Genomic DNA, 27,302 nt, shown 5'->3' with positions numbered 1-27,302 from the left:
CACGACACACAGCCCATACACACAAAGAAACAAAACACAGCACGACACACGCCCATACACACAAAGAAACAAAACACAGCACAACACACAGCCATACACACAAAGAAACAAAACACAGCACGACACACGCCCATACACACAAAGAAACAAAACACAGCACAACACACGCCCATACACACAAAGAAACAAAACACAGCACAACACACGCCCATACACACAAAGAAACAAAACACAGCACGACACACGCCCATACACACAAAGAAACAAAACACAGCACGACACACGCCCATACACACAAAGAAACAAAACACAGCACGACACACGCCCATACACACAAAGAAACAAACACAGCACGACACACGCCCATACACACAAAGAAACAAAACACAGCACAACACACGCCCATACACACAAAGAAACAAAACACAGCACGACACACAGCCCATACACACAAAGAAACAAAACACAGCACGACACACGCCCATACACACAAAGAAACAAAACACAGCACGACACACGCCCATACACACAAAGAAACAAAACACAGCACGACACACGCCCATACACACAAACAAAACAAAACTCAGCATGACCTACACGCCCATACACACACAAAATGTGGCACACATCCTGTCACCTCATGACACACAAAAGTGGTTGGTTATGTCCAAAAGAAAAAAAGATACACTTCACGGTAACACTGCTGAACACACACCACACTACACTACAGCGACCCATAAACCGCCCTGTCACACTGATAAAAAAAAAAAAACAACAAAAAAACAACGAAAAAAACACAAAAAAACCCCACAAAAACACCACCAGAGACTGATAGCCTCTAACCAGCCACACCCCCTTCCCCATTCCCACATAACCTATTGGAGTTCAGCAATTCTCCCACTCCCCTCCTCTCCTTACCCCCCCCCCACCCCCCGTTTGTTGTCTTTTCCCCTTGACCCCCCCGCCCCCCTCCCCCTTAAAGGGAATGACGCTGAAGTGCAAGACGCTGGAAAAGCCGAAGAAAGCCATCAACGATGATGATGATGACGACGACATGACGACGACCACTGCTAGCCCGTCATGGGTCATTGGTTGTCGTTGTCGTCATCATCGTCCTCATCGTCACCGCCGCCGTCGTCAAGGTGATGGTTGTCAGGGGGAGTGTAGTGCACGTCTCCGCTCAGCAGGCATTTGGGGAACAGGCCCATCCTCACGTAGTCATCCACAATCTGTGTGCAGAGAAAGAGAGAGACAGCAACATCTTTTTACACTGTCGCACAAGACATCCACAATCTGTGCCTCACGTAGTCATCCACAATCTGTGTGCAGAGAGAGAGACAGCATCATCTTTTTACACTGTCACATATTGGTAGTCATCCACAATCTGTGCCTCACATAGTCATCCACAATTTGTGTGCAGAGAGAGAGAGCATCATCTTTTTACATTGTCATGTAGTCATCAACAATCTGTGAGCAGAGAAGCATCATCATCTTTAACATCCTCATGTAGTCATTCACAATCTGTGTACAGAGAGAGAGAGAGACAGAGCATCATCTTTTACATGGTTATGAAGTCATCCACAATCTGTGTGCAGAGACAGAATCATCTTTTACATAATCATATTGTCATCCAAAATCTGCGTGCATTTACATCGTCATGTGACTCATCCACAATCTATGTGCCTAGAGAGAGAGCATCATTTTTTTACATTGTCATGTAGTCATCCACAATCTGTGTGCAGAGAGAGAGAGACAGAGCATCATCTTTTACATGGTTATGTAGTCATCCACAATCTGTGAGCAGAGACAGCGAGCATCATCTTTTTACATTGTCATGTAGTCATCCACATTCTGTGAGCAGAGAGAGAGACTGAGCATCATCTTTTACATGGTTATGTAGTCATCCACAATCTGTGAGCAGAGAAGCATCATCATCTCACGAAGTTATCCACAATCTGTGAGCAGAGAAGCATCATCACCTTAAACATCCTCACGTAGTCATCCACAATCTGTGTGCACAGAGAAAGAATCATCTTTTACACTGTCGTATAGTCATCCACAATATGTGTGCAGAGAAGTATCAAAATCTTTCCCATCGCCATACAGTCATCCACAATCTGTGTGCAGAGAAGTATCATAATCTTTCCCATCACCATATAGTCATCCACAATTTGTGTGCAGAGTGAGAGCATCATCCTTTACACTGTCATATAGTCATCCACAATCTGTGAGCTGAGAAGTATCATCATCTTATACACTGTCATATGGTCATCCACAATCTGTGTGCAAAGAAGCATCTTTTACATAAAAATCAACAAACAGCTGAACAAAAAACAAATACCAGTTTTTAACAAATTTCTTTTTAATTTTTTTTTCTCTCAAGGCCTGACTAAGCGCATTGGGTTACGCTGCTGGTCAGGCATCTGCTTGGCAGATGAGGTGTAGCGTATATGGATTTGTCCGAACGCAGTGACGCCTCCTGGAGCTACTGATACTGATACTGATACTAACAAACAACAATGAAAATGATGAATGAATATCAGGCAAAGAATGGGAACTGCAATGCAATGTTTTGAATATAAAAAAAAAATTTAATGAAAAAGAGAGAGAGAGAGAGAAAAAAGATGAGTGCCGACCAAGGAATTATCATTGTAATTCAACGTTTTAACCAACAAAGAAAAAAAAAGAGATGAATATCAGCTAAGGAATTACCATTGCAATTCAACATTTTAACAAAAACAAAACAAAAAAGAAAGAAAAAATATGAATACTAGCCTTTGAATAACCATTGCATTCCAATGTTTTAACCAACACAAGAAAGAAATGATGAACACTTTCAATTCAACAGTTCAACAAAACAAAGATGAAGGAGTTTCTTGACCAAAACAACACCCAACAAACAAAAATAAATGCACGTTGAAAACCAATCTGACAGGCGCAATAGCCGAGTGGTTAAAGCGCTGGACTGTCAATCTGAGGGTCCCCGGTTCGAATCACGGTGACGGCGCCTGGTGGGTAAAGGGTGGAGATTTTTTACGATCTGCCAGGTCAACACATGTGCAGACCTGCTAGTGCCTGAAACCCCTTCATGTGTATATGCAAGCAGAAGATCAAATACGCACGTTAAAGATCCAGTAATCCATGTCAGCGTTCGGTGGGTTATGGAAACAAGAACATACCCAGCATGCACACCCCCGAAAACGGAGTATGGTTGCCTACATGGCGGGTTAAAAACGGTCATACACGTAAAAGCCCACTCGTGTGCATACGAGTGAACGCAGAAGAAGAAGAAGAAGAAAACCAATCAAACCAAATACAAATTCCTCAGAACCAAACTCAGGCAAACCAACCAAGACAGGTGAAAGAGGAGCATGGAATGGAACTCCTGGGATAACATCAATCAACTCTGAAGTCTGGCACTCTGCTCACCTGACCCACCCAGTCCACCCCCGAAAACGGAGTATGGCTGCCTACATGGCTGGGTAAAAACGGTCTTACACGTAAAAGCCCACTCGTGTGCATACGAGTGAACGTGGGAGTTGCAGCCCACGAACGCAGAAGAAGAAGACCCCCCAGTCCTAGCTGTACACACAGTCAGTGCCGTTGCTCTTATTTCTAATTTGTAATTTGTATTTCTCTTTTTGTCACAACAGATTTCTCGGTGTCAAATTCAGGCTGCCCGAACTTCACACAGAGAAATCTGTTGTGATAAAAAGAAATACCAAAATAAATACAAAATACACACACGCACATACATGTTTAATTATGTCTGTGTGTTTTTTGATGATATTTTTTCTGCCTACAAGTGTATTTCTTTTTCCTATCAAAGTGGATTTTTCCACAGCTTTTTGCCAGGGACAACCCTTTTGTCGCCATGGGTTTTTTTTGCGTGCACTAAGTGCATGCTACACACGGGACCTTGGTTTATCGTCTCATCTGAATGGCTATCATAATTACTCAGATTATAGTCCTCAAAGTTAACATCAACACCGGGCCAGCCACCAAGTCGCCGTGGACAGTCTTGCCAACATCTGTCCTCAACCAACACATTGTCACGGATTGTTCTGTGAACACCCACATGTCCACACATTGTCAAGGATTGTTCTGTGAACACCCACATGTCCACAACTTGTCATGGATTGTTCTGTGAACACCCACATGTCCACACATTGTCATGGATTGTTCTGTGAACACCCACATGTCCACACCTTGTCAAGGATTGTTCTGTGAACACCCACATGTCCACACCTTGTCAAGGATTGTTCTGTGAACACCCACATGTCCACAACTTGTCATGGATTGTTCTGTGAACACCCACATGTCCACACATTGTCACGGATTGTTCTGTGAACACCCACATGTCCACACATTGTCAAGGATTGTTCTGTGAACACCCACATGTCCACACCTTGTCAAGGATTGTTCTGTGAACACCCACATGTCCACACATTGTCACGGATTGTTCTGTGAACACCCACATGTCCACACCTTGTCAAGGATTGTTCTGTTGTTGTCTTCAGTTTAACGTCTTTCCACTTGAAGTGATATTAGTGATTGTTCTGTGAACACCCACATGTCCACACCTTGTCAAGGATTGTTCTGTGAACACCCACATGTCCACACCTTGTCAAGGATTGTTCTGTGAACACCCACATGTCCACACATTGTCATGGATTGTTCTGTGAACACCCACATGTCCACACCTTGTCATGGATTGTTCTGTGAACACCCACATGTCCACACCTTGTCAAGGATTGTTCTGTGAACACCCACCATGCAAGGATTGTTCTGTGAACACCCACATGTCCACACCTTGTCAAGGATTGTTCTGTGAACACCCACATGTCCACACCTTGTCAAGGATTGTTCTGTGAACACCCACCATGTCCACACCTTGTCAAGGATTGTTCTGTGAACACCCACATGTCCACACCTTGTCATGGATTGTTCTGTGAACACCCACATGTCCACACCTACTCACACAAACACACACATCCTGTGTGCACACACCATATACATACCTCCCGTTACCCTTTTCCCCACCCCACAGACATTTACCCCCCCCACTCCCCCACCACCCACCACCCGGCAACTCCCCCTCACACACACACACACACACACACCACCCTACACACACACACAAACAATAAACACTCACACCCCAACTACATACACCCACAACCCATGTGCACACACCACATGCATACCCTCCTACCCACCCCCTTCAACCTTATCCCCACACCCCCTTGCACCCCACCCCACACACACCACCCTACACACACACAACCCTACACAAACAACCCTACACACACACACACAAATGCTCACACCCTCACCACATACACCCAAAACCTGTGTGCACACACCACACACATAACCACCCCGCCCCCTTAGCCCCTCCCCCTCCCAACCTGCCCCTACTCTTACCCTTATCCCCACACCACAAACATTCACCCCCCCCCACCCCACCCCCCCCACACACACACAAGCACTCATATCTCCACCAAATACCCCCCACCCCCAGGCCCCACCCCCACACCACCCCTGCACGCTACCTCTCAACAGAAAAAAAACGGAAGACAGAATTACCTGACGCAGACTGGCCTCTTCCAAGTCGGGATGCTCGCAGTGGAAACCCAGCTGTTCCAGTTTGGAGCCGTCCAGATGGAGGTGTTTGTTGTACAGCAGTTCCTGACACACATTGTAGTTCATATGAACACGCTTAATAGCCCCCCCAAAAAAAGCGTAAGACGAGACAGAGCGTAAACCTGACAAGATGGCGTGGAGAGCCTTGGCCAAAGAAACGATTCAGCGCTTGTAGCTTTTAGAAGCGTTTGATTGGCTAAGAGCGGACCGGGCAAGACGGGTCGTCTTTTCACTGTTAGCCACGCAAAATTTGGCCAAGCAGAGCAAACTGATAGGCCGAGTTTGCATCAGTTTGACATGGTACAGTATATGACACCAAAATTGTACTTCATCACATTATCATGATATGAATGAATATTCATGAGGTGATTTTAGAGCCGTCCAGATGGAGGCGTTTGTTGTACAGCAGTTCCTGACACACATTGTAATTCATCACATTATTATTATATAAATGAATATTCATGAGGTGATTTTAGAGCCGTCCAGATGGAGGTGTTTGTTGTACAACAGTTCCTGACACACATTGTAATTCATCACATTATTATGATATAAATGAATATTCATGAGGTGATTTTAGAGCCGTCCAGATGGAGGTGTTTGTTGTACAACAGTTCCTGACACACATTGTAATTCATCACATTATTATGATATAAATGAATATTCATGAGGTGATTTTAGAGCCGTCCAGATGGAGATTGTTGTACAACAGTTCCTGACACACACTGTTATTCATCACATTATTATAATATGAATGAATATTCATGTGGTGGTTTTGGAGGTGTTTGCTGTACAGCAGTTCCTGACACACATTGTTATTCATCACACAGTATGAATGAATATTCATGAGGTGATTTTGAGTGTGTCTGCTGTACAGCAGTTCCTGACACACATTGTTATTCATACTATTATAATATGAATGAATATTCATGAGGTGATTTTGAATGTATTTGTTGTACAGAAATTCCTGACATAAAATGTCAGCCTCATGAATTTTCATTACATTCTCATCAAGTTCTCATATAGGAAAAAAAAATACTTGGAAGACCTGATAAATAATCATAACGTATATATAATAATAATAATAATGTGAATGAATATCAACGTTTCCATGTGTGACTCTATAGGAAATCAAAATTACTCACAAAACTGAAGAAAACTCTGACATGATCATCATCGTAAAGCCATCATTATGATATTACAATTCAGCTTTGCAAACAATGCGTCCATGATACTTTGGAAATGGAAAGGAAGGACACACTGGGACGCTCTAAAAATGTCTGGAATGAACACACGAAAAGTGAAAGTCCTGTGTTGGAGGGAGACGCTCACTGAGCTACTATTGTGGTCAGTATGGAGGCTCGGCAGGTGGTGTCCTAAGTACGCTGAATCAGGACAGGAGTTCTACAGGCGCAATAGCTGAATGGTTAAAGCGTTGGACTTTCAATCTGAGGGTCCCGGGTTCGAATCATGGTGAAGGCGTCTGGTGGGTAAAGGGTGGAGATTTTTCTGATCTCCCAGGTCAACATATGTGCAGACCTGCCAGTGCCTGAACCCCCTTCGTGTGTATACGCAAGCAGAAGATCAAATACGCACGTTAAAGATCCTGTAATCCATGTCAGCGTTCGGTGGGTTATGGAAACAAGAACACACCCAGCATGCACACCTCCGAAAGCGGAGTATGGCTGCCTACATGGCAGGGTAAAAACGGTCATACACGTAAAAGCCCACTCGCGTATATACGAGTGAATGTGGGAGTTGCAGCCCACGAACGCAGAAGAAGAAGAAGAGAAGAAGAAGAACAGGAGTTCTACTGAACACCACCGCAGCAGTGCAGGGTCTTCTCTGGTGAGTGGCCTCCAAAAGATTTTGAACTGATCAGGCCAAGCAACAGAAGAAGTCGATGACAGCATCCACACCACGAAAGGACAGACACTTCCTACCTGCTGACTAGGCGGACACAGCCATCAAGTGTTCAGACTCGGGGACAGGCCACAACCTGCCTAAACCACCGTTCATACACAAAATTCTTCATCGGTCACTCAGCACTGTGCCCCTGTGGGACTGACAGCCAGACAACAGAACACCTGCTGCAGTCCCGCCCCCTCCATGAGGTGGCTCAGGAAGAGGAACTGTCCCGACCCAACTCCACTGACCCGGAAGCTCGACAGCTGTGTGGAGGACCTGCAGCGTAAAAGCTGCCTTCATTGCGGAGACTGGGGGGTCCATCTGACGAACGAGAAGAAAAGAAAAGACCGACTCTCCTAGGGTAGTCTGGGACGCTCCCAGAACCATTGTAAGAAGAGCTCCTAGGACTTCCAAAGATTTTGAACTGATCCCAAGGCCTGCAGTGATGACTGGCTGATGTTGGCAATCTACAGCAAGATTTTTAAAAAAACACACAAAAAAAACGTGGTCAGTTACCTGGTCAATGAAAGGAGTGAGGGGGGTGTTGGCTATGTTGTCGTGCTGACAGGCATCGGCCCATGGTCCCATGTGTTTGTCGTTTATGTCCTCCACCACTGACGACATGTTCACCTGTACACACACACACACATGAATACATGTAGACACACACACATATATTCACACACACATGTATACACATACACACACACATTTGAATACATGTAGACACACACATGTATTCACACATATGTGCACACATATACACACACACATTTGAATAAACACAAATGTATACCCACACACTTACATACACACACATGCATACACACAAACATGTATTCACATACATTTATAAACACACACATACATGCATAAACATTTATATGCACACACACATGTGCACACATACACACACACGTACACATAAGCAGTTACACACACACACACACACATACACACACACACACACACACACACACACAGGCGCTGATGTGTGTGTGAGGGAGGGGGTTTCTGAAAACCATCAGTAAGGCAGACCAATGTGTCTTCTACTCTTTCAGCACTAAGTTTTTGTGTGAACCCCCCACCCCTGCCAAATATTTTAGACTCTACGCTCTCATCCCTCCACTAGACCTTGAGTGGTGGTCTGAATGCTAGTCATTTAGATGAGACGATAAACCAAGGTCCCGTGTGCAGCATTCAATTAGCGCACGTAAAAGAACCCACAGCAATAAATGGGTTGTCCCTCACAAAATTCTACTGAAAAATCCACTTCAATAGGAATAACAATTTTTATTATTTTTTTTTTTAAACTGCAGGCAGGAAAAAATACAAAAAAAAATGGGCGGCGCTCTAAGTGTAGCGACACGTTCCCCCTCGGGAGAGCAGCCCAAATTTCACACAAAGAAATCTTTTGTGATGAAAATAGTAATACAATACAGTCACATAATTCGGATTGTGTCAGAAAAATACTATGCGAAAAATGGTCCTTTTAAAATGACCCCTTAATGTCAGTTAAAGTCGCCGATGGGCAATGAACTTTCTAGTCATCTGACAAAAGAGTTCTTCTTCTTCTTCTTCTTCTTCTGCGTTCGTGGGCTGCAACTCCCACGCTCACTCGTATATACGCGAGTGGGCTTTTACGTGTATGACCGTTTTTACCCTGCCATGTAGGCAGCCATACTCCGCTTTCGGGGATGTGCATGCTGGGTATGTTATTTCCATAACCCACCGAACGCTGACATGGATTACAAGATCTTTAACGTGCGTATTTGATCTTCTGCTTGCGTATACACACGAAGGGGGTTCAGGCACTGGCAGGTCTGCACATATGTTGACCTGGGAGATCGTAAAAATCTCCACCCTTTACCCACCAGGCGCCGTCACCGTGATTCGAACCCAGGACCCACAGATTGAAAGTCCAACGCTTTAACCACTCGGCTATTGCGCCCGTCGACAAAAGAGTTAAAGATATACATTTCACATGTTATCATTTTAAAACAGACTGATAAACACACACTTCCTCTCACCCATAAACACACAAGCAAAAGAAACCCACACAAAAAAAACGTGTATATGTTTGCAACATCACAGAGCACTGACATTCACCTTTTTCACGGTGGAGAGTGTAACAGTTCACACACACACACACACACACACACACACACACACACACAAAACTCACACCCGCAAACACTCATCCCCTCCCCCCACCACAACCAACCCCCCCATCCCCACTGACACCCATATAACGACCCTCACCCCTTACCCTTGCACTCACATCCACACAACACACCCACACACACACCCCACACGCGCCCCTCCCACACACACACTGACACCCATGTAACATCCACCCCCACCCCCCCCGCCTCCCCTTTGCACTCACACCCACACAACACACCTACACCCACACGCCCCCCCCTCCCCCCACACACACTGACACCCATATAACAACCACCACCCCTTTCCCATGCACTCACACCCACACAACATACCTACACCCACATGCCCCCCCCCCACCCCCCCACACACACCCCTTTCCCCCAATGAACACCGACACCCCCGTATAATGACCCCCACCCCTCACCCTTGCACTCACACCCACACAACACCCCTGCCCCCCCTTCACACACACACCTCTAACCCCACCCCCCACCCCCCACATTCTAACACCCATATAACGACCCCCACCCCTCACCCTTGCACTCACACCCACACAACACACCTACACCCACCCCACAACTCCCCCCCCCCCATCACACACCCTCATACAATGACCCCCACCCCTCACCCTTGCACTCACACCCACACAACATACCAACATATCCCCCCCCCCATACACACACCCACCCACCCCTATCCCCCCCAACACTAACACCCGTATAACAACCCCCACCCCTCACCCATACACACCCACCCACACAACACACCTACACCCACATAACCCCACCCACCCTCCACCCCACACACACACATGTATGCACCCACCTTCGCCATGGTAGACAGAACGGAGCCCATGAAGTCATAGTCAATACCGAACATCTGGGACACCAGCTGGCAGATTTTACCTTGTGCTGGAAAAACAACAACAACCACATCTTACCTCATCAACAACAATCTTTCCCCCAAACCAACCCCCTCCAAAGGCTGAAAAAAAAACCATGCACACCCAGTGTTGATCAAGACAGGAATGCACAGGGTAGGTAATCTATCACTCAGGAGGTGGGGGGGGGGGTGGAAGTAACTAGCTGCATCTACTTTCGTTTTCTCTCCTACTTTCATTTTACTTTCGTGTTCTCTCCAACTTTCGTTTTCTCTCCTACTTTTGTTTTCTCTCCTACTTTTGTTTTACTTTCATGTTCTCTCCTACTTTCGTTTTCTCTCCTTCTCAGGGTTAGCAGTTTGCACAGGGGCAGGGAATCAGACCCCTGCTAGAGAGTCTGCACCAGTGGGTCACGGGACAGTGTGTGTAATAAAAAAACAACAAAAAACAAGACTTTGAAAGTACACGTACCAACACACACACACACACACACACACACAGCCCAGGCCCTCACGCGCCGACCCTTCTCTCCCCCCCGACCACCACACACACCTCCACACTGGTGTTGCTTTTACGCACCACGTGGCACACCTGCCCAGGTTGCCCACGTTGCTGGAGGAACCAGACACGCAACACACCTCCCCTCACCTCCCGTCCCCTTCCACACACTTATCTTCAGCAATCCACACACACTCACATTCACCCCTTCACACACACACACACACACACTCATACTGACCCCTCCAAACACATGCACACATACATTCATCCCTTCACAAACACACACACACACTCATACTGACCCCTCCAAACACATGCACACATACTCACATTCATCCCTTCACAAACACACACACACACACACACTCATACTAACCCCTCCAAACACACTCACACACACTCTTATTCACCCCTTCACACACACACACACCTAACACCCACCCCCACCACACTACTCACTGGTGTTGGACTTGTCCACAACGTGGTACACCACCACCACACCCACCATAACCCCACCCCCCCCCCCCATACACACACACACACCCACCCAACACCCACCACCCCACACACCACACAACTCACTGGTGCTGGACTTGTCCACAACGTGGTACACCTCCCCGGGGCGACCTCTCTCCAGCAGGAACCAGACGGCCCGGCAGACGTCCTCCACATGCACCGTGTTCATCCGCAGGTCCCTCGTCCACAGGAGCTTCATCTTCTCCCCCATGAAGCGGTAGATGGCGCCCACGATCAGCCGAGGGGTCAGCCCCTGCCGGTCGCCGGGCCCGTAGACGATGGCCGGGCGGACGACCAGGTGGGGGAGGTGGGGGTGGTGGTGGGCGGCGAGGGAGCGCTCGGCCTGCAGCTTGTGCTGGGCCACGCTGGTCCAGGGGTCCGTCTTGCCGTCCTCCTTCAGGGCCTTCTGCAGGCAAGCGGAGGGTTGGGGGGGATTTGAACACACACACGTATGTATGTATGTGTGTGTGTGTGTGTGTGTATAAATATATATATATATATATCTGTATTTGTATTTGTATTTCTTTTTATCACAGCAGATTTCTCTGTGTGAAATTCGGGCTGCTCTCCCCAGGGAGAGCGCATCGCTACACTACAGCGCAACCCATTATTTTTGTATTTTTTCCTGCGTGCAGTTGTTTTTTTTTTTTTTTTTTTTTCCCCTTTCAAAGTGGATTTTTCTACAGAATTTTGCCAGGAACAACCCTTTTGTTGCCGTGGGTTCTTTTACGTGCGCTAAGTGCATGCTGCATACGGGACCTCAGTTTATCGTCTTATCCGAATCACACACACTCACACACACACACACACACACACACACAATATATATATACACACACACACACATACACATATACACACACACATATACTTTCACATTTACATACATTTACACATTTACATACATTTCAATCAATCATTTTCTAAATGTAACACACACACACACACACACACAACACACCCACACATACATACACGGAGATATTCAAGACACACAAACACACACAACACAACACACACACACACTTAAACACACACACACTTAAACACACACACACACACACCACACAAACACACACAGAGCTTCCATTGTTAGTAACCATCAGCTCTTTCTGGCCCACACACATACTGCCACTATTGTTAATGACTGTCAGTGCTTTCTGTGTGTGTGTGTGTGTGTCTGTGTGTGTGTGTGTGTCTGTGTGTGTGTGTGTGTGTCTGTGTGTGTGTGTGTCTGTGTGTGAGTGTGTGTGTGTGTGTCTGTGTTTGTTTGTCTCTGTGTGTGTGTGTGTTGCCTACAATGCAGACATTTGCTTGTTTTTGCTGGTTTCTTGTCAGTGAGAGAGAGAGAGAGAAAGAATGTGTGTGTGTGTGTGTGTGTGTGTGTGTTTGTGCGCGCACGTGTGCGAGCGAGCACATGCATTGTTTAATGAGCAGGCATTTTGATTGTTTGCTGGGATTTTGGGGGGTTGTGTATGAAAGCATGTGTGACAATGTGTGTGTGTATTTGTGAGCACTGTCTGCTGTAGAGGCATTTAATTGCTTACTGTGTGGTTATTTTGTTGTTGTTGTTGAGAGAACGAACGAACGAACTTTTTTCAATGATGGAAGTGGAATAAGCATGCACATGCTTTTTTTGCATCCAGCCCTCAGGGCAAGGAGAAATAATAAAATCAAAATACTCAAAGGATATCAAAAGGTTATGGAAGTACATACATGACATTCAAATACACTCAAAGAAAATGAGAGCGAGAGAGAGCGAGAGAGAGAGTGAAAGAGAGAGAGAAAGAAGGGAGTGTATGTGTAGGTGTTTACATGTAGGCGTATTTGTGTGTGTGTGTGTGTGTACATTTTATGTGTTGTCTGCTATGCAGGCATTTGAATGAATATTTTGAGTGAGAGAGAGAGAGAGAGGAAGTGTGTGTGAGGGGGGGGGGGTCAGGGGGTTGGATGTGTGGGTGGGTGGGTGGGCGGCACTGTGAACACACATCTACCGTGTGGAAATGTCTACACAAACAAAAATGCACCAGTGGATTCACTGACGGCGTTACCTTTTCTGAGGACGCCATCTGACCGCTGGACAGTTCCACGTACATCTTCACCTGGCATTGTGCCGCCACCTTGGCACAGTTCTCACTGAGCCGTACGATGCCTTCATGGTACACCTGTAACCACCACCACTCACACATCACCTGTTGGTAATAACATCACCTGGCATTGCACTGCCACTTTGGCACAGTTCTCACTGAGCTGTACGATGCCTTCATGGTACACCTGTAACCACCACCAAACACATCACCTGTTGGTAATAACATCACCTGGCATTGCACTGCCACCTTGGCACAGTTCTGAGCTGTACGATGCCTTCATGGTACACCTGTAACCACCACCACTCACACATCACCTGTTGGTAATAACATCACCTGGCATTGTGCCGCCACCTTGGCACAGTTCTCGCTGAGCCGTACGATGCCTTCATGGTACACCTGTAACCACCACCACTCACACATCACCTGTTGGTAATAATATCACCTGGCATTGTGCCGCCACCTTGGCACAGTTCTCGCTCAGCCGTACGATGCCTTCATGGTACACCTGTAACCACCACCACTCACACATCACCTGTTGGTAATAACATCACCAGGCATTGTGCCGCCACCTTGGCACAGTTCTCGCTCAGCCGTACGATGCCTTCATGGTACACCTGTAACCACCACCACTCACACATCACCTGTTGGTAATAACATCACCAGGCATTGTGCCGCCACCTTGGCACAGTTCTCGCTGAGCCGTACGATGCCTTCATGGTACACCTGTAACCACCACCACTCACACATCACCTGTTGGTAATAACATCACCTGGCATTGCACTGCCACTTTGGCACAGATCTTACTGAGCCGTACGATGCCTTCATGGTACACCTGTAACCACCACCAAACACATCACCTGTTGGTAATAATATCACCTGGCATTGTGCTGCCACCTTGGCACAGTTCTCGCTGAGCCGTACGATGCTGTCATGGTACACCTGTAACCACCACCACTCACACATCACCTGTTGGTAATAACATCACCTGGCATTGCACTGCCACTTTGGCACAGTTCTTACTGAGCCGTACGATGCCTTCATGGTACACCTGTAACCACCACTAGTAACTTTTCAATGGCCAAACCATATTCACTATCTGCCAGATCATGACTGTCATCATTCATCATCATCATCATCATCATCATCATCATCATCACCACCATCATCATCACTATTAACCAAAACATCACTGTCATAAGATAACAAGGTTCAATTTTCCTGAACTTAGCCATCACCATTATCACTATCAAACAAAACATATCCGTCATCGTCATCATCATCACTAACAACCAAAACATCATGCCAACACCATCATCATCATCATCATTACAATCGACCTAAACATCACTGTCATCATCATCATCACTATCACTATCAACCAAAAACATCACTGCCACCACAAACATCATCATCATCATCATCACCATCATCATCACTATTAACCAAAACATCACTGTCATAAGATAACAAGGTTCAATTTTCCTGAACTTAGCCATCACCATTATCACTATCAAACAAAACATATCCGTCATCGTCATTATCATCACTAACAACCAAAACATCATGCCAACACCATCATCATCATCGTTACAATCGACCAAAACATCACTGTCACCACCACCACCATCATCATCACTATCAATCAAAACATCACTGCCACCACTAACATCATCATCATCATTATCCACCAAAACATCACTGTCATCAGATAACAAGGTTCATTTTCCTGTACTTAGCCACCATCACCATCACTATCAATCAAAACACCACTGTCACCCCAAACATCATCGTCATCATTATCCGCCAAAACATCACTGTCACCGTCATCATCTAAACTATCAAATAAAACTTCAGTGTCACCATCACCATCATCGTCACTATTAAACAAAACATCACTGTCACAATCATCATCATCATCATCATCACTGAAGGACGTAACAGCCGAGTGGTTAAAGCGTTGGACTTTCAATCTGAGGGTCCTGGGTTTGAATCTCAGTAACCGTGCCTGGTGGGTAAAGGGTTGGAGATTTTTCAGATCTCCCAGGTCAACATATGTGCGGACCTGCTTAGTGCCTGAACCCCCTTCGTGTGTATACACAAGCAGAAGATCAAATACGCACGTTAAAGATCCTGTAATCCATGTCAGCGTTCGGTGGGTTATGGAAACAAGAACATACCCAGCAATGCACCCCCCCAAAAAAACAGAGTACACCACTCGTGTACATACGAGTGAACACGGAAGCTGCAGCCAACGAACGAAAAAGAAGAAAAAGATCATCATCACCATAAACCACATCACCAACATCACCATCTCTACCTTCACTATCAAACCAAACACTCACAGGTTCACTCTGCCCGTACTTGGTCTCGGCAGCGAAGTTGACAACATAGTCATAGGGGCCGCTGTCACTGGCAAAGGCGTTTTCCACTGAGGCTACACACACACACACACACACACACACACACACACACACACAGCTTGTCATGGTTACTGGCTAGCTTCTGTCAACTGCAATACACATACACACACACCAAATACCGCCTGTGGGTAAAGGGTGGAGATTTTTACGATCTCCCAGGTCAACATATGTGCAGACCTGCTAGTGCCTGAACCCCCTTCGTGTATATGCAAGCAGAAGATCAAATACGCACGTTAAAGATCCTGTAATCCATATGGAAACAAATACATAATCAGCATGCACACCCCCGAAAGCGGAGTATGGCTGCCTATATGGCGGGGTAAAAACAGTCATACACATAAAAGCCCACTCGTGTGCATACGAGTGAACGTGGGAGTTGCAGCCCACGAACGCAGAAGAAGAAGGACTCACAAGCCTTTCAGACACTGAGACACTTCATCATTTGCAACTTTTAATACCTTACAAAGCCCAATGTCTACAATTTTCAGAGCAGATCTAATAACATCACACATGTGGAAAGAAGTTAAAAGAAAAGGATGAATGAAATGCACAAAGTCATCGACAAATGCAACTTGAGGGTAAGATTATGCGCATGCGCGCGTGCATGCATGCGTGCGTGTGTGTGTGTGTATGAGTGAGAGAGAGAGGGTATGTGAAAGTGTATGTGTGTGTGTGTGTGTGTGTATATGTGTGTGTGTGCGGGTGTGTGTGTGTGTGTGTATGTGTGTGTGTGTATCACTGTATGTGTGTGTGTACGTGTGTGCGTGAGAGAGAGGGTGTGTGTGTGTGTGTGTGGGGGGGGGGGGGGTGTGCTCGCGCATGCGTGCTCGTGCATGCGCATGTGTGTATGTGTGTGTGTGCATGAGTGTGTGTGCACGTGTTGATGCCTGTGTTGACAAACCACTTACTGCTGTTGATGAGGTTAGCATGTTTGAATTCCACACGTTCATCTTCAAACGCCGCCTGAAACACACACACACACTGTGTCACTTCTGTGCAAACATGTTGCATTGTATTGTACTGTATTGTATTGAATTGCATTGTTTACAATGTGTGAGTGCCATCTAACTTCTAAGAAAAAAACAACAACAAAAAAACCACCAACATCATGTCACTTCCCTGCTATGTTATCACACACACACACACACATACACACACACACACACATACACACACACACACACACACACACATACATACATACACACATACATACAAACACATACATACACACACACACATATACATACACACACACATATACATAAACACATACACACATATAAATACACACACACACATACACACACACACACACATACATACACTCACATACATACACACACACATAAACACACACACACATAAATACACACACGCACACACATAAATACACACATACACACACACGTAAATACACACACATACATACACACACACAGTCACACACACACACACACACACACACACACAGTCACACACACATACATACAAACACACACCAAACACACTCCTCCCCTTCCACCACCAAACACCCACCACACAACAAGTTACCCACCCACCCACACACCCACCACACACACACACACACACAATTAACCATCCACCAACACACAATTACCCACCATACACCCCCACACAACTAACCATGCACCACCCCCACCCCTGAACATCTACCACACCCACCCACCACAATACAAACTGAAACACCCACCAATATAACCAGCCCCTACACACCCACTCAACCACCCACCACACCCACCCACCCACATACATACCTACCCACCACCGCACACCAACCCCCAAACACCCACCCATCCACCCACCCACCACACCCACTCACGCACGCCATACCATGTGTGGAGGGTTCATCCATGCCATCTGTGGCGGCACTTTGTCGGCCACACGAATCTGAAAACAGGGGACATCAGTCACCATAACAATCTGTCAGTGTGTGTGTGTGTGTGTGTGTGTGTGTGTGTTTGTGTGCGTGTGTGTTTGTGCGTGTTATATATATATAATATATATATATGTGTGTGTGTGTGTGTGTGTGTGTGTGTGTTCGTCTTCAGTTTAACGTCTTTCCACTTGAAGTGATATAACAATCTGTCAGTGTGTGTGTGTATGTGTGTGTGTGTGCGTGTGTGTGTGTGCGTGTGTGCGTGCGTGCGTGTGTGTGTGTATTTGTGTGTGTGTGTGTGTGTGTGTGTGTGTGTGCGTGCGCGCGTGCATGCGCGTGCATGTGTGTGTGTGCGCGCGCGCGCGTGTGCGTGTGCGCGCGTGTGCATGTGTGCGTGCGTGTGGTTTTCAGGTGTGTACAATCCATACACGTGTGTGGCTTTTCATAGATATCCGCCATGTATGTGCAACTTGCACACCTGCTTGCTCATCATTTCACTGCCATCCACAACATTGCAGTATGAATATGAAATTCATGACATAGTCCCTAACGCTACAAAGCCATATAGAAATATATATGTACACACGCACACACACAAACACACACACACACACACAGAGATATATATATATCATTATGAACAGTGTTATGCTGGGAACAAAGTCAATACCAACAAAATCACCAATAACACCTGTAAAGTATCTGTTATCAGTTTAGTTACTCAAGAAGGCATCACTGTTTATGGAAAATCCATATATATATATATACACACACACACACATATATATATATATATATAGACACACACACACACACACACACACACACCACACCACATCTGCTAAGCAGTTGGCTGACTGGGCAGCGAAACCCAACAGGCTTAGACAGACCTTGAGAACAAATACCACTTGTAACTATCATCACCGTCTGCTGATACAGTGATAGTGTTACGCTTGTGACACTGACAAGAGTCATCAGCAACAACAATAGCAACAACAACAAAAATAACAACAACATTAACTAAGAATAAAACCCAAAAAAACCCTGCTTAACACAGCACGTTATCAGTGCTTCTGCACAGTCGTGTTTGTTGATGAGCATCACGCTTGACACTGCAGGGTTTGAACCCTGGACCCCCAATCCACCGGATCAGACTGTATTTGTATTTCTTTTTATCACAAGAGATTTCTCTGTGTGAAATTCGGGCTGCTCTCCCCAGGGAGAGCACGTCGCTACACTACAGCGCCACCCTTTTTTCTTTTCTTTTTTTTTTTTGTATTTTTTCCTGCATGCAGTTTTATTTGTTTTTCCTATCGATGTGGATTTTTCTACAGAATTTTGCCAGGAACAACCCTTTTGTTGCCGTGGGTTCTGTTACATGCGCTAAGTGCATGCTGCACACGGGACCTTGGTTTATTGTCTCATCCGAATGACTAGCGTCCAGACCATCACTCAAGGTCTAGTGGAGGGGAAGAAAATATCGGCGGCTGAGCCGTGATTCGAACCAGCGCGCTCAGATTCTCTCTCGCTTCCTAGGCGGACGCGTTACCTCTAGGCCATCACTCCACAGAACTGTTGATCTGATACTGGCGGGTGTCCATGTGGTGTCAAGACACAGCCCCTCCATCTCCCCCCCCAGACCCCCTTCCCCCGACCCTCTTCCCCCAGCCCCTCCACCCCCATCCATTCCCCCCCCCTCGCCCCCCCCCCCCCCCCCCACTCCCCTGTATCCTTGCTCTGTTGGTGACTTCCAGCTGCTATACCACCTGGGGTAGGCATCCCCCTTAAACCCCAACAAAGGTAGCACCCAGTTGGAAACCTATGGCAGCATGTGTGTGTGTGTGTGTGTGTGTGTGTGTGTGTGTGTTGTATGTCTGTGTGTGTTGTATGTATGTGTGTGTGTGTGTGTTGTATGTGTGTGTGTGTGTATGTGTGTGTGTGTGTGTGTGTTCGTTCTTCAGTTTAACGTCTTTTCACTGTAAGTGATATTAGACGAGGGTAGGAAAAAAAAACAAGTGGGAGGAAGGGGAGGGGGGCGGGGGGGAATTACTGTGTACGCATGCGAGTAAATGAAAGTGTGTGTGTGTGTGTGTGCGCGCGTGTGCGTGTGTGTGTGTGTTGTATGTGTATGTATGTATGTGTGTGTGTGTGTGTGTGTGTGTGCGTGTGTGTGTGTGTGTGCTGCCTGCATGTATGCCGTAGGAGAAGGTGTGTGTGTGTGTGTGTGTGTGTGTGTGTGTGTGTGTGTGTCTCTGTCTGTGTGTGTGTGTGTGTGTGTGTGTGTGTGTGTGCGCGCGCACGCGCACGCGCACGCATGCGTACATGTGTGTGTGTGTCTCCATTTACACACTTTTTCATTTTTTATGCGTTTTTTTTATTTAAAAAATTTTTTTTTTACATAAACCTAAGAAAGACTCTTAAGGCCTGATCAGTGTGTTGGGTTTATGCAAAGATCAAGCATCTGCCATAAAAAAATTTTTTTTTAATTTTAATTAAAAAAAAAAAAATCGTTATACAGCAGATGTGGTGCAGCTTATGAAATGGATGCGCTTGCACACTCTAACACTTCCTTGAAACTGAAATCAACAGCACTCCCACAGCCTTTTTCTGCCAGACAGACACAGAGAACTAACAGTAACACCAACCCACACACGTATCTACATGTGCGCACACAAACATCCACTGCTCGACTTCCTACATACACGCGTACCCCAGACGCACGTACGCAGGGCACATGAGCCTGCGAGTGACAGTACACACAGTGACACGCTGTGTATGTATACACACAATACTTTCTCTCTCTCACTCACACACACACACTCACACACTCTCTCTCTCTCTTCAGACAACGCAGACATTCTCCACACACACTCCACACATACACACACACACTCTGCAAACACACACACACACAAATACACACACAACATACACACACTCAAAACACACACACACACTCACACACACACACACTCCAAACACACACTCCAAACACACACACACACACACACACACACACACACACACAAATACACACACAACATACACACACACACACACACAAATACACACACAACATACACACACTTAAAACACACACACACACACACACATACACACACTCCAAACACACACACACACACACACACTCCAAACACACACACACACACAAACCTTGGAAGCCAAATCATTGTTGACCAGGTACTGAACAAAGTTCCGGCCGATAAATCCAGTTCCTGCAACACCACACAACACACCACTGTCAGCAGCATCAGAAACTTCTTCTTCTTCTGCGTTCATGGGCTGCAACTCCCACATTTGCCCATATGTACACGAGTGGGCTTTTACATGTATAACCATTTTTACCCCGCCATGTAGGCAGCCATACTCTGCTTTCGGGGTTTGCATACTGGGTGTGTTCTTGTTTCCATAACCCACCGAATGCTGACATGGATTACAGGATCTTTAACATGTGTACTTGCTCTTCTGCTTGCCATATACACACGACGGGGGTTCAGGCACTAGCGGGTCGGCAGATATGTTGAACTTGGAGATCGGAAAAAAAAAACTCCACCTTTTACCCACCAGGTGATGTCACTGAGATTCAAACCCGAGACCCTCAGATTGAAAGTCCCAACGTTTTAACCACTCGGCTATTGCGCCCGTCAGCATCAGAAACGACACAGCCACTGTCAACACCACCACACAACAGCCAACACCACATGAAAGAGAGTTAGACAGAGGGAGACAGTGGCTGAGGACAGAACGCAGTCTTGAGACAAAATCTCCTCCTTCTGTGTTCGTGGGCTGCAACTCTCGCATTCACTTAAAAGTTATGTACATAATATTTTTGTATGAGTTAGCTTTTTTTGTGCATGACCATTTTCACCCTGTGATGTAGGCAGCCGTACTATGTTTTCAGGGGAGTGTATGCTGGATATGTATTCTTTGTTTCCATAACACACCGATTGCTGATATGAATTATGGGATCTTAAATGTGCGTGTTTATATGCACACACAAATGCATATGAAGGAAGCTCTGGCATGAGCAGGTCTGCACAGCTATTGACCTGGGAAATCAAAACAATCACCACCCTTAACACACCAAGTAATGTGACCAGGATTTGAACCTTAGACCCTCAGACTGAGAGCCCAACACCTCAACAGCCCTGCAGTTGCACCTGTCAAGATGAAATCTGAGACGTTCATTGTTTAACTCGAGCACTGAACATGAACTCCGTCAGAAATCTGCCCCCCGTCCTTCCCTCTCTTTCTGTAATTCCTTACTCTGTTGCTGTTTCCACAAAAACACATGCAAACTTCTTGGCTGAGAAACCTAGATGGTTGTGGCAAGAACGAAGGTATGCTTGCCTTTATATATATGTGTGTGTGTGTGTGTAGCAATGCAAAATTGATCAGAATGTGCGACGGGCGCTATAGCCGAGTGGGTAAAGCGCTGGACTTTCAATCTGAGGGTCCCGGGTTCGAATCACGGTGACGGCGCCTGGTGGGTAAAGGGTGGAGATTTTTCCGATCTCCCAGGTCAACATATATTATGTGCAGACCTGCTAGTGCCTGAACCCCCTTCGTGTGTAAACGCATGCAGAAGATCAAAATACGCACGTTAAAGATCCTGTAATCCATGTCAGCGTTCGGTGGGTTATGGAAACAAGAACATACCCAGCATGCACACCCCTGAAAGCGGAGTATGGCTGCCTACATGGCGGGGTAAAAACGGTCATACACGTAAAAGCCCACTCGTGTACATGCGAGTGAACGTGGGAGTTGCAGCCCACGAACACAGAAGAAGAAGAAGATCAGAATGTGCAGCGATAAGAGTGGTGGTCTGAAGCCAGTCTAGGACCGCCTAGCATTATGGCAAGAGTCCTAGGGGACAAAACTTTTAACTCATCAGGAGCCCAGCTCTGAATTTAAGTCATAGGGACAATGACTGAGTGAGGATTAATTATGGAAATGGAAGCTTCTTCATGTATCAGGGGAGCTCTGTCAAGCTTATATATATATATATATATATATATTTTTTTTTTTTTTTATATCACAAGTGTAAGTTCAAGTGATGACCTTAACTTTTTACCTCTAACCTTGCTTACCATGAATGATGTCATTATTAACCCTTTCAGTGCCAAGCCTATTTCACATTCAGTGATAACTGTATACCAAGGGGTGATTTAGTCATTGAAGGTCATAATCTGAATGAAAAATAAATTCAGTCATGCAAACAATTAAAAGAAAGTGTATGTATAACGGATACTTTTCTGAAAGAAAAATGAACACACTGTCCAATTATAGCCAATTCACATTAATTTAATGATTTGGCAAAAGGAAAATTCCTACAATGAGACGGAAGGATGTTTCCATCATGGGGCTGGCAACAGGAAAATTTCTACAATGAGACGGAAGGACGTTTCCTTCTTCTTCTTCTGCGTTCGTGGGCTGCAACTCCCACGTTCACTCGTATGTACTCGAGTGGCCTTTTACGTGTATGTCCGTTTTTACCCCGCCCTGTAGGCAGCCATACTCCGCTTTCGGGGGATTAGGACGTTTCCATCATGGGGCAATTTTTTTTTTGCACACCAGAAGGGAACGGAAATGTTCGTCCTGGAGCACTGATGGGGTTAAGAATATGACTGAATCCGCATGCAGCCAACCAAGACTGAGTCCCATAAGTATACAATTTACACTAGCTATCAAGCTAAGAAAATGTTGCTGTTGTACAGACAGTGGACCAAGGACACCCTCTCAATCTCTCTCTCAGTCTCACACACCACTCAAGGTGACTGCTTAGTGATGGTTGTCCCATTCTGTAGGGGTGTGTGTGTGTGTGTGTGTGTGTGTGTGTGTGTGTGTGTGTGTGTGTGTGTGTGTGTGTGTGTGTGTGTGTGTCTGTCTGTAACGAAACAATCGTTTATTCAATAAGGCCATGGCCCCATTTGAAGGGGTGATTACATATTTTGTCCGAATGAATCTACCGGTACATAAAGGTATAATCTTAATACATGCTTACAGAAATAAAAGTGTGTTCTTTTCAACCAATCATGTAACTACGTCTTTTTAATAACTTGTAAATAAATATGGCAAAATTCAGCATAACATTATCGTTTGTAGAAGACAGAGGTAATAGTCTAATACCAACCAAAAATTACTTGGTCTGCTATAGTATCTCATGGTTGTTGTCTTTCCCTCAAGTCATCTAATACAGGACAACATAATACAAATAGACTTAACTTCTTTTGCAGACCAACGTAACAGACATACCATACTGTTTTGGGTGCTGGTCTTGTATCTTTTATTGTGCACATCGACATCAGATACACCTTCTTCTTCTTCTGCGTTCGTGAGCTTCAACTCACATGTTCACTCGTATATACGCGAGTGGGCTTTTACGTGTATGACTGTTTTTACCCCGCCATGTAGGCAGCCATACTCCGTTTTCAGGGGTGTGCATGCTGACATGGATTACAGGATCTTTAACGTGCGTATTTGATCTTATGCTTGCGCATACACACGAAGGGGGTTCAGGCACTGGCAGGTCTGCACATATATGTTGACCTGGGAGATCGTAAAAATCTCCAGCCTTTACCCACCAGGCGCCGTCACCGAGTTTCGAACCCAAGACCCTCAGATCGAAAGTCCAACGCTTTAACCATTCGGCTATGGCACCCGTCGCTCAGATACACCAAAACGAAATCTTGTTTAAGAACTTCTAATGGCTTGTTTAATATTTATTACTACATATGGTTCTGTTGAATTATTTGTTTTAAACAATCTGAACAAAGAAAATCTTTCACTATTTTGTACTTGGTAGTTCCTCTCCTGCCATCTATAGTCAACCATATGCTGTTTAAAGCAAACAAGAAAATCATGAACACATCCAACCCCTTGATTAAGCCAAACAAATGCAAAACCACTGCTACTGAAACATTTATGAATGCTGGTTGTGTGTGCGTGTGCGTGCGTGTGTGTGAGTGAGTGAATGAGTGTGTGTGTGTCACCGTGTGTGTGTGTGTGCGTGTGTGTGGTGTGTGTGTGTGTGTGTGTGTGTGTCTGTGTGTGTGTGTGAATGACCTTGTTTACATAAATTATCTTCTTTCTTCTTCTTTCCGTTACACGACCAACATTGACTTGCCGATGATTCTGTTCGTGGTTGATGCATGCTGGGTATTTTCGTGTCTCCATAACCCACCAAACACTGACATGGACTACAGGATCTTTAACGTGCGTATTTGATTTTCTGCATTCGTATACACACGGAAGGGGGTTCAGGCACTAGCAGGTCTGCACATATGTTGACCTGGGAATCAGAAAAGTCTCCACCCTTTACCCACCAGGCACCGTCACTGAGATTCGAACCTGGGACCCTCAGACTGAAAGTCCAACGCTTTAACCACTTGGCTATTGCGCCCGTCAATGATAATACTCATCTCATTCAATTTTCTTCCTGTTTAACCTGTAGTTCATTAAATACAAATTAAAACTGAAATGCTTCAAATCCAAAAACAGACGGGCGCAATAGCCGAATGGTTAAAGCGTTGGACTTTCAATCTGAGGGTCCTGGGTTCGAATCACGGTCACGGCGCCTGGTGGGTAAAGGGTGGAGATTTTTACGATCTCCCAGGTCAACATATGTGCAGACCTGCTAGTGCCTGAACCCCCTTCGTGTGTATATGCAAGCAGAAGATGAAATACGCACGTTAAAGATCCTGTAATCCATGTCAGCGTTCGGTGGGTTATGGAAACAAGAACATAGCCAGCATGCACACACCCCAAAAACGGAGTATGGCTGCCTACATGGCGGGGTAAAAACGGTCATACACGTAAAAGCCCACTCGTGTGCATACGAGTGAACGCAGAAGAAGAAAAATCCAAAAACAGTTTAACATATCATCATTAGCCATATATATATAAACAAACTCAACACTACTGCATCATTGTACAAGTGTGCACTTGTCATTCTGTGAGTGGCATCAATATGCCTGTCAGAGAAATCTGTTGTGATAAAAAGAGAAAAAGAGCGTCAGTGAGTGAGCTGATGAGGGCATCTATATCACATGCAAGCACACACACACACATTGTCATAAATACAGAAAGCTACACACACACACACACACACACACACACACACACTTTTTGAGAGCTCAGATACGCACACTGTAAACATACATAATATTGATAAGCAAAAGACAGGAGAGACACAGACAGGCAGAGGGAAAAGAGAGAGAGAACATATTTCAGAATGGACAGAAAACTGACAGTGCATGACATCATTCCACTGGTAATGACTGTGACCCTGACTCATCCTGTCTACTGGGCACCACCAGTCTTCACTGGACGAACGTAACAACCATCCATCCATCACACATCTTCCGCCCTAAAATTAAACCCGACACAATTTCGAAGTCGGGCTTGTGGACATTTAAATCCGTCGACAAACATTGCAACAGAAGGCCGACAGGTCAATAGCGCAAGCCGGCCCTCTGATTGAGTCACATGCTAAACGGCTATCGATCCAGTCAGGCCCTGAGCTCTGGGGTCAGCATACACCATGATTCACATTTCACTTCCGTGCACACATCGTCTGCAGCGTCGTATCCGTTCCGCGTCCAAGTTTGGGAGCCTGCAGAGTGCCTGGGTGACTGACGATATGGGGCAAAGTGCGTGGGTTAGTGTTTTGCTGTTGCCTGAGAAGCAACGCGGCAACAGCGAAGTGAGCAGGGACTAGACACTTACCTCCAAGTACCAGAACACGCGGCCTCTCCACGTTCGCCGCCATCTTTGTCGGCTTTTATTGTTATCACGTGACCTTTGCTTCCGCCCTCGTTGACCTGTCCACAGGTACTTGAAGTGGAAAAGGTCACTTTCGATCGTGCTTTGCTCTCTATGAATTTGAACAAATACATTTTGTTCTTGCTTTTCTACTTCAAATGACAATCAAAGTTCCTTATTGAAGGGGTGTGACAAATGCACAATGAAATATTGGAATTATAACATATATTTATACCACAACAACTGAATATACTACACAAACCGTAAAATGCACAAAATCATAGTCATACTAATAGTACAAGAATATCCTATACATGTCGAAAACTCACCGACAGCAAAGAAAAAAAGAGGCATTTTACAGCATTCAAATTTTTCAAAGATTTGCCCATTTTATTCATTCATTGGAGAGTCCATAAAAGATAGTTTCATCAGTTTCTGGATGACAACAAATTTTGAACAAAATCTACATGGCCGGGCTGTAATATTTAGGTTCA

General features: G+C 45.6%; 1 protein-coding gene across 1 annotated transcript; it reads right to left on the bottom strand.

The window, feature by feature from the left end:
• Positions 1 to 997: 997 nt before the first annotated feature.
• LOC143277619 (dTDP-glucose 4,6-dehydratase-like) lies at positions 998 to 26,815 on the bottom strand. Its single transcript, XM_076582500.1, has 11 exons — positions 26,773 to 26,815; positions 21,199 to 21,260; positions 17,979 to 18,035; positions 17,033 to 17,087; positions 16,047 to 16,138; positions 13,666 to 13,779; positions 11,681 to 12,020; positions 10,543 to 10,628; positions 8,068 to 8,181; positions 5,590 to 5,691; positions 998 to 1,229 (listed from the first exon to the last, which is right to left on the bottom strand). The coding sequence occupies exons 1-11, from the start codon at positions 26,813 to 26,815 to the stop codon at positions 1,086 to 1,088; spliced, it is 1,209 nt and encodes a 402-aa protein (XP_076438615.1). The 3' UTR covers positions 998 to 1,085.
• Between the last annotated feature and the right edge of the window lie 487 nt (positions 26,816 to 27,302).

The sequence above is a fragment of the Babylonia areolata genome, chromosome 34 (assembly GCF_041734735.1).
Source record: "Babylonia areolata isolate BAREFJ2019XMU chromosome 34, ASM4173473v1, whole genome shotgun sequence".
Taxonomy (NCBI): Eukaryota; Metazoa; Mollusca; class Gastropoda; order Neogastropoda; family Buccinidae; genus Babylonia; species Babylonia areolata.
Note: the sequence above shows the minus strand (reverse complement) of the source record. Positions and strands in the feature narration are given on the sequence as shown.